At 44.4% G+C, this 9,392-nt stretch overlaps 1 protein-coding gene across 2 annotated transcripts in view; it reads left to right on the top strand.

The window, feature by feature from the left end:
• The window catches only part of VIPR1 (vasoactive intestinal peptide receptor 1), a 108,211-nt gene that overhangs the window by 54,617 nt on the left and 44,202 nt on the right, over positions 1 to 9,392 (top strand). For both annotated transcript variants that reach the window (XM_014520981.2, XM_014520980.2), the window contains exon 3: positions 8,693 to 8,796. In XM_014520981.2, the coding sequence (XP_014376467.2) occupies positions 8,693 to 8,796 (104 nt within the window). The remainder of the gene's footprint in view (positions 1 to 8,692; positions 8,797 to 9,392) is intronic.

Below are 9,392 nucleotides of genomic sequence, written 5' to 3'. Positions count from 1 at the left end.
GAGGAAGTTTATAAAAGTCCATTCATTTGATCAGGCAGCAGCGACAACCCTGTACAACTGTGATGTCAGAAACAGTGAATTTTTATAATCAAATCATTAATAAAACATTCACTCTAATTGATGTGGCCATGAGTCACCAGCTCAAATATATTATTAAAATTATTTGGATCATTTTAGCATGCAAAGAAATTGTGATTTGTTCACCGAACGTTTGCTAAACTCGCCTAGTAAAATGGTTACAACCAGCAGTTTGGCCAGGTGTGTTTTGTCCAAACTAGAATGAAGATGACTCAGTAGATTTTGTGCTTACTAAAGTTTTCCGACATCTACCTGAATTCTCCAATGCTGTATTTCTTCCTATGCCTCCTGTGAGACCCTCTAAATGATTTCCTCTCATTCCCTTTTATACCCTTGATGTGTGCGATTGTCATATATTTTAGTACCAGCTAACTATACTATGTGTAACCCACCCCTGATCCTGCACTGGTGATGTCAGTGGCAACTATGGGCACATCTATATGTGCAGGAATGTGCTTTCCCTAATAGGCATTAATAAATGTGCATTAGGCTGCCCTAATGCACAGTACCAGAAGTGCACGTTTTATAAGTGGCACTTAGTGCTCAGTAGCCTGTTTTACTATGCATTCGTGTAATTCCACTATTTTTTAGGTGATGCATTAATGCGCAGTAAAACAGGCTACTGTGCATTAAAGTGCACGTGTAGACATGCCCTATATCATTGACTGTTGACTTTACTGGGACTATTGCCTTAAATGGGAGTAGGGTGGGAAACAATGAAATGCAGATACCCCGTTCCTTTGCTAATCCCTGGGAGATGGTAGGAGGGATAAATCAGCCAAATTTCTGAGCAGAGTGCGCCTCACTCTCAGGTCAGGTGCTCCTAGAAAACAAAAAAAGGGGAAATGCTATTGTCAGAACTATCCCTAGATATGTCAAAAGGGAAAGAGTAGGATGGCTTTTTTTATCAATGCAACCATCTATCAAGTTATGGTATCGTGGTATTCTCATTTGAAATGGCTCTATGCATGTTTCGGTTGTTGGCTGCCGTAGTCTTCCATCTTGATGGAAGATGACCTCTGGAGGTCCCTTCCAGCCCTACTTTTCTATGATTCCTCCCTCTATATTTGTTTCAAACTTGGTTTCAGCCTGCACACGGGACGTCTCTTGATGGTGGTTCCCTTCCTGGTTTTCTTTAGCAGTTTCCTCTGCGCCAACACAGTTGGGACCAGATTGTATTTTGCTCACAGGATATGGGAACATAGACACTAAGTCTTCAGTCTCCAGCTGTATCTGCCCTTTCAGTTCCTATAGTTCTGCTTGCTTCTCATAATGACCTCTTTTCTTGCAGCAGCCTATCTCCTTTATCCCTGCACCTCTGAAGTCCCCTAGGGCCTTTCTGCCACCCTCCTAGTCAACAGGCTCAATGGGCTTTGCCTGTTAAATTTGACTCAGTCCCTTGAGTAGTTATAGCCCATAAACTGTAATCACTCCCAAAGTCCTTGCTTCTTTTTCACAGGTCCCCATGGAGCTTTGGAGCAAGGGCTGTTGGAAAGATCACCACTTAACTCCCAAAGCACTCGGTGCCCTAGCCAGGCTCTTTGCATTCAAATACGTACAAAGCAGAAGGCAGTGTGAAGGCCCACAAGAAAAATGCATCCCAGCTCCACAGTCGGTTACTTGTAACTCACTATATATGAAGCCAACTTTTCTTCCTGATGCATTAATTTTATGGGAACCCTCGCCTCTATTCCACTCAAACATGCCCTTCCCTTGCTAAGGCCTAATAAGATTAAACTCCTTTTTATGGCGGTATTATATTGCTGCCCTCTTGCATTGTGCTTCTCACTACCTGGCTTTTTTTTTTTACTTGCATTGCTCAGACATTACCAAATCATTTGCTTCGGTCCTCATGCTCTCCAGGAGTTAGCAGAGTCAGTGTAACCCAAAAGAAAAGGCCACGGGTCTACCCTCAGCTGAGCATGATTAAGACCCACCAGCTGTAGCCAATAGCACATAAGGGTAGGAGGAGGCTAGCATCACATCCAGCTACCGTTGACTCCCCCATGTTATCTGCGCTAAGTAGAGGTATTCAGAGCAAGGCTCAAAGTAATGCCTCTATAGAGTTGCAGCACAACATCATAACTACTTGGCCATCCTTCTCCATGATCCAGGCAGGACCTGTTCCCATCTCTTTCATGGGCACTCCAGACTAAGTTGGAAGAACCCATCAAGAGGTGCGGGTTACTAGTCAAGGAATTTCTGTATTTTAGGATTGCTAAAGATCTGATCAGATGTACACTGAAGTCAATTGAGAGCGTCTTCTGGCCTACAACAGGCTTTGGATTAAGCCTTGGCTAATTTTAAAGTAAAGTTGTCAGTACTTACCATCCAATCTCTTAGGGCTTGTCTACATGACAACACGAAGGAAAGTTCATGTGAATTAATTAAAAGTTTAAAATTAAAGTGAATTAATTAAACCTCTTATAGAGACGCCCTTGCTCAAAATGAATGTGGCTTTTATTTGATTTAGCTTAATTGACTTCTGACATGAAGCATGCTAAATTGAATTACGGCCACTTTAACTCTCAATAAGAGGGTCCACAAAGCGGTTTAATTCAATTTAACTAATTTGTAGCAGAACGCTGAACAGCTGCAGTCCAGTCAACCACGACACTGCCGCATATTGTCATGGGATCTGTCTTTAAACAGAGATGATCAGTGACTACTTTAAAGTTTCTTCACCACCACTCTCCATATTGAATTAAATTCAACAAATTTCCATTGATGGTATAATAACCTTGTTAACATAGTGGTTTAATGTGCAGTGTCTTTTTTCTTATACTATATTTTCAGTGGTATTACTGATCAAAGGCATGTTTCTGTAATGGCACGTGAGTTGGTCTCGGTTTGCAGGGTTCAGCATCCTGCCGTACTTTAAAAGTTCATTCAGATTAACTTTGAGTGACCCTTTAGAAAGAAGCCATTATTCAGGTCAAACCCCCTTTTATCAATCTGATTTTTCTCTTCTATCATTGCTTCCCATTATAGTTTGGCCTCACAGAGATGGTTAAAGATGCCCTTCTACCGAGAAATATCTCTTTCTATTAGTATAACGCTCCTGGTTTTCCAGTGAAACTTAATTAAATTCCACCCGTCAAATGGCCGTACCCAGTTTTCTTACTGATAGCAGGAAAAACACTGCTAAGAAATTCTTTAGAAGTCATGTTATATCTCAAGAAAGATTCAGCTCAGAACAGTTGTTTTTTTAGTTGTTCATGAGAAGCTAAATGTGACCCCGATTCTTTAGAAGCTATGTTAGATCTGGAGAGATTCGAATCAGAACAGACATAGTTTAATAGTTTGTGAGAGGATATTTGTTTATTCTAGCTGGCGGGTAAACACGTTTTTGCTAATATTTATTTTTTATTTTAAAATGTCATTGCATTGAATGCTAGTGTGTAGGTCAGAAGAGCTACAGTGGCCCAAATTCTTCAACTACAGAACAGATGAGGCATGTTATGTAGATACTGTCACTCTTCATCCGATTCCAACTGTGGTCATCTTATAGGTCCTATTGATGTGGCTGGGGCAGGATCAGGCCCAGAGTGATAAATCGCATTAGGAATCGGCAACGGGTAGGTTGCGCTGCTGTCGACAATCCTGTCTTTTTCTGCTGTGCTTTGAGATTTCAACCACTTTACCAGGAGCCAGCTTCCTTCATCATGAGAGTATTTGAGTCCAGATCCTCCATTGGTTTCAGTAGGAGATAGGCCTCTAGAGCTATGTTTGAGGGTAAGGGCCCGAATGCGTCATTTTAAAAAACTGCTTTCTTTCTTTTTTGCCACTTTAGCTTACGTGTTGCAACTTAGGCCACACTTAAGGGCACAGCTTTTCTGTAATGCTAGCAGTGAACCCATAGTCCCGAAGGCCAACACTGCTGAGTCAGGGAGACCAAAGGACTACGTGTTGCCTGATGCAAGTCAACGATAGGCAAGTTACATTAAGAAACGAGATGAATAGATAAGTCATTATGCAAGCAATTAAACAAGGATATAAGTCGGTTTTCCTGGGTATGACCACCAAATTGCACGTGAACAAAGGGCCTGGTAGCAATGTGGTGGGCCTGCTCGTGGTGGGGTAGCTCCTATAAAATACCGCAAGTTGCAACCTCCAGAGTACAACTTGGGTGCCTAGTGGCACTCATTGGTTGGAGGAAGGCTAAGGGACATCACCCTGACAGAAGCACATCCTTGCTGGGGTATTAGGCAATCAGCAGCAGTTCTTATGTGTTGCTCTCTGGCAGAAGCTACAGACATTGAGGTACCGAACATCTGGACTTCGTGTGGCGAACATCTGGACTTCGTGTGGCTGCTAGACTCTGTCTCAGTGGTCTAAAGGGGAAGGGATGGTAGGTCTTGGGCAGCCTTCACTCCTTCATGCTCTTGCCTAGGCGTGCGCATCAAAGGTCATGGTGTGGTGGTCATAGATCTCTTCTGCATACACCACGATCCAGAGGATCGATGATTGAGTCAGTTGAGCAGCAGGAAGCAAGAAACCTCAAATCCAAGTGAGGGCTATGTGGGGCTACTTTCAAGAAACACATAGTCACCAGCTAGCGATGCTACTTGCAAATGTGTCGCTGTAAGCAACGGTTATAAAGGATAATTATTATTATATAATGCAGATACTTAGCTAATTAACACTCTCTCATCTCAGTACCAGTGACATCAACATGTTATTTGTACTACGGCTTCAAAATGATGGGGGGTTTCCCTCCCCAACAAAAAATTTAATTTTTGGCAGAACCAGGGTCATGAACGTCACTCTTCTCCACCACTTCCCTCATCCTAAAGTAGGGCTCTCTCAGTCTCTTGTTGGAGTTATTCCACCTCGTATACATCATTCATATACAGACATCTCAGATACATATATGCTTCATATGCATAATTCATTGGAGCCGGGATTGATCTGCTCTCTCCCATTTGTGCTCTGGTTTTTTACTTTGAAAGCTCTTTGGCTGTCCTGATGATGCGCAGGAAAACCCGAAAGGTATGAAAGGGGGGAAAGGGCTAGGTTTCATGTATCTTTTCATTTCCTGCGTGCCCTGAGCTCTCATTGGGGAAAATGCAGTTTCAGCCTATGGGAGATCATGCAAGGTCATGCCCCCGGTTTGTCTTTAAAAATTCCAGAAATGTGTGAAAGACAAAAAGAAGCGGAGAGACCTTCTCAGAAAGTGAGGTCCCATAAAAGCAAGAGAGAATTGTTTTGCCTTGGCCGTCGATACCCAGCTCCTAGGGATGGATGCGTGACCCAGAGGCTTTGCTTCTAGAGTCAACTCCTCACCACCTCTTTTTTTTGTTTTAAGATCACTTTATTCCTTTCACTACTCATCACAACAAAATCAATCATCCCTGCTCGCAGAGCTGGAACACAATGATAAAAATAAACCTTTTTCACAACTTCACCTCCCTCCTGCTTCTAAGAGCTGCCTTTTAGAAACTCCCCTGGAGTAAAACTGCTGCATTTTGGTTTCCTGCCTGCTTGCAGACAGGGAAAGCTAAAGGAAAATTGAACCCAGAGTGGGCCCACAGGCCAGCGCGGTGTGCTACGAGGTCACTGTGCAAGAAGAAAAAGAGCTGAGTGCAGCTGATGCATTTTCTGTTTGACTCATTCGGTGTTTTTAGTTTATGGGATAACTCCCAATATATTAATTCCATCATAATGGCAACTAGAGATCGCGTCTCTGCTTGGATTGCGCTGGGTGTTGTCACTTCCCGGTCCTCTGCCTCAGCTTCAGCAACAGCTTTGGTACGTGAGGATTGTTATATTTGTGCATGAGGTTTGTTCCTGGACTTTTAAGACTAGGTTAGACGTGCACTTGTATAGGATTGTTTAGAAAGGGAGGATCCTGCCTGGAGCGCAGGGCTGGATTAGATGTGCCCTCCCGAGGGCCTTTCCAGTCCAGCTTTTCTATGATACTATAATCTGCTGTAGAAGAAATAACATCTCCATGTTAAAGCGCTCTAAGATCCTTGGGTGGGAAGTGCTGGCTAGGAAGCAAATTCGAAATTTAGGCACGCTGGGAAATGAACCAAGGAAACTTAAGACTGAAAAAAACTGTGTTAATTGATCCAGCTAAGATAACAAGCCAGGAATCAAGCAGCCAAAATCTGCCCCAAGGCGAGGAGCAAGCCTTTCACAGGAAACACAAGCCAAAGTAGGTCAGACGATAGAATTGGCTGATATCAGGAAGCACTAAAATTTGCACATAACTTAGAGCTGTAAATGATCTCAGTAGATATTACAGCAGCTGCACCGTTCATGGGTGCTTTTATCTAATGAAACGATGTGTGCGTGCGGTTTGAACCCTTGTAAAAAGAAATAGGAATAATAAACTTGCAGATAGGCTTGACCTACAGCAACAGGGCAAGAAAACCAGCTGCAGTGAGCAGGCAGCTGCAGTGCTAAGGCACCCAGGGGTTCAGTTGCAGTCAGATCTTCAGGCAGGAAAAAGTATAAGGAAATGTCGTGTTTTCTAAAGGTGACTGGCTCTTGCACTCTTGAACGCGGTTCAGTTCCTATTAAGGCAACAAATAGACCCCCGCAGACTTCCCGTGAGAGACAGGTTGCCCTTTTGTTCAGGACCAGATCAAAGATCAAATAGTTTGCAATAGCAAAGATGTGGAAAATACCAAAAAACGATGGCTGAGCATGCCCTCATTGCCACATAATCAGTTTGTTCTTATTTGGAAGGATGTGTTACTTTGCTGCGGGTGACAAATCTCATCAGTCTTCGGGCAGCCGTGGCAATATTTACAAATCCCCATAGCTTCACAGATTTGGTTCTTCATCTGGGGAATCATAAATGCCTCGGTAGCTATCTGGTGTTTGTTCAACGTGATGGATTACACTGTTTGTCCAGTTAGGGACTGCGGGTAGTTATAAGGGATTGAAGTGATCAGTCACATGGAGAGATCTGAGAGCAGTGGATGCAGCCGGTTTGCAAACCATCAACTGAAATGGTCCCACGGGAAGGGCAGGGCCAGAGTTCACGATGAAAGTGAATGGTGGGGGCGAGGGAGGAATTGTTTGTACAAATGAGTATGTGTTGTCATCTGTATCTATTTGTGTGCCTCGCTAAGTAGACTGGGAGCTCCTTTAGGTGAGGCCCATCTTTTATTCTGTGTCTGTACGGCACCTAGCAAAACAGGCCCTCTTGAAGGGGTTTCTAAGGGCTACTGTAATACAGATTATAACTACAAATTTATGTGTAATAGGAAGTGAATACGCCTGCAGACGAGGGGGCGGGAATCCCAAGTTTGCAACTCATGTTATTGGCAACAGATAATTTGCACAGCTCTTTTCATTAGGGATGTAGGTAGCGAGCACCTCGTGGGATGTGATGACCAGCCCTGAAGTCCTAATAGCAGACGAGGACACTGTGTGCTTTGTAAGCCAAGACCCGAGGTTGAAGAACGGTCATAGTTCTGTTAAACTCCCCCAAATGCAGAAGAGCATTCAAAATAACTAAATTGCTTTGCTCTAAAAGTCTGAGCTTGGTATCTGGGTATCACTGAATGTTGTGCACAGAAGCAGGGAATACGAATACAGTAGGACGTATCCTGGGAGCATCTTTTCTTGAGAGACTAAGCACTTCTGCTTCCCATCCGAGCTGGGACATTAAAGTCAGAGGTGACCTAAGTGGGTGTTTTGAACCTTCAAGGTTTGTCCAGTTTGAGTGAAACTTGGAAAGGGAAGCTCTTATGTTATCTGAACCTGTTTCTCTAGCTTCCAAAATCATCTAAGTCAATGACTACATTATCCCTGTCCAAGAATATTTATTCTACTAAAATATATGTATTGAAGCATTCAAGCCATATGCATGTTTTTCCCTGATATCCATAGTTGGAGGCACTTTGTCCTCATTCAAGCAAGACGCCTATTGATCTTAGTTGCATGTCAGACCGATAAAACAGAAGGGCTCGTCTTGTAGGTTAAGGGCCTGACTTCCACATGGGCTATCTATGTTCAGTCCTCAGCAATCCTGCACATGCTGCCATTTCAGATGGTGTCTAGACAGTGTCTCTTACAATACGCACGTCTACACTGGGCCAGGGAACACCACGGTGCAGTGCCTCACCCCAGCTCTGCATGTGCCACCACCCTGCGTGGCCATGTCTGGAGGACCGCGGCCGAGCACTATGTGGCACCACAGGCACGTCTGCAGCACCACACACTGCATGTTCACGTGTTCTCCATGCTGCAAGGTAGCAAATAAACCCCTGTGCAAAAAACAAGATGTGCTGCTGCATCTTGTCCCTGCGGAAACAAACATCCGCGCTCATGTGGATGCAGTGCATCTGTCTTAGTGGCCAAGACAGGGAGAACTTAATGGCACACAAACCTGGCACTCCACTCGGGCAGCCGCATTGCTTCAAGAGGTAGCGTGCACAGGGCATGCCTCCTTGTGGCATAGTACTGAGAAGGTCTAGTAGACATATCCAATGGAGCCTGGGCTACTGGTGCTGTGATGATACAAGTACTAAGTCAATTCAGCAAGGTGTTGGAGATTTGTCTTCATGTGTTGCAGAATGTAGGAGCTGAAATGGGTTAGAAGGTGCTCGTGTTAAGCATGCATCTTTTTTATTAATCCTCCTCTTTTCCCTTCTAGGCAATGTGTCCAGGAACTGCACAGACGAGGGTTGGGCAGATATGTACCCTGCCCCGTATGCAGTCGCCTGTGGGTATGATGCCAACAGCACTCAAGGGGAAGAGGTCTGTACAGCCCTGACGCACACAACTCAGCATGGTGGTGTGGAAAAGACTCTCTGATTCCCCCCCAGGACCCTTTTTTCCCATTCGTCTCCCAGCCCTCAGGAAAGGTTGGCAGGAAAGCTGACTTTTCTACTGCCCCAGAACACATGGCAGCAGAGATCTAGCATTTCTCCTGGTCAGCGCTGACACCAAAGAGCCCATCCTGCCAGGGGATGTGTGCACCTCCAACATCTCATTGATTCCACTGGGAGCTGAGGATACGCAACACCTCTGCAAATTAGGCCACGTTTGTGCATATGGCATAAACACTGGCTTACGTGCTGTAATGGGGGGTCTCCTCCCTTTCTCTGATGTTTCTTGAAAAATGGCTAGCTTGGCATAGGCACCCAGCTCCAGAAGAGGGTTCATAGCTGAGACTCCTAACTCAGGGCTGTGAATTCCAGAGAGTAACAGGGCACGTGATCATTAAGCATTGCAATCCTCACATCCCTTTTTTAATATAGCCCATCGGTTCTGCATGTTACTCTTTGCATGAACTTTGAAAGCAGCCACACAATGCATGGTAGATTTGCATGTGCAGCACTTGGCCCAACTCT

The sequence above is a fragment of the Alligator sinensis genome, unplaced genomic scaffold (genome assembly GCF_000455745.1).
Source record: "Alligator sinensis unplaced genomic scaffold, ASM45574v1 scaffold531_1, whole genome shotgun sequence".
In the NCBI taxonomy this organism is placed as follows: Eukaryota; Metazoa; Chordata; order Crocodylia; family Alligatoridae; genus Alligator; species Alligator sinensis.
The sequence above is the reverse complement of the archived record's forward strand: the minus strand, read 5'-3'. Positions and strand labels throughout refer to the sequence as shown.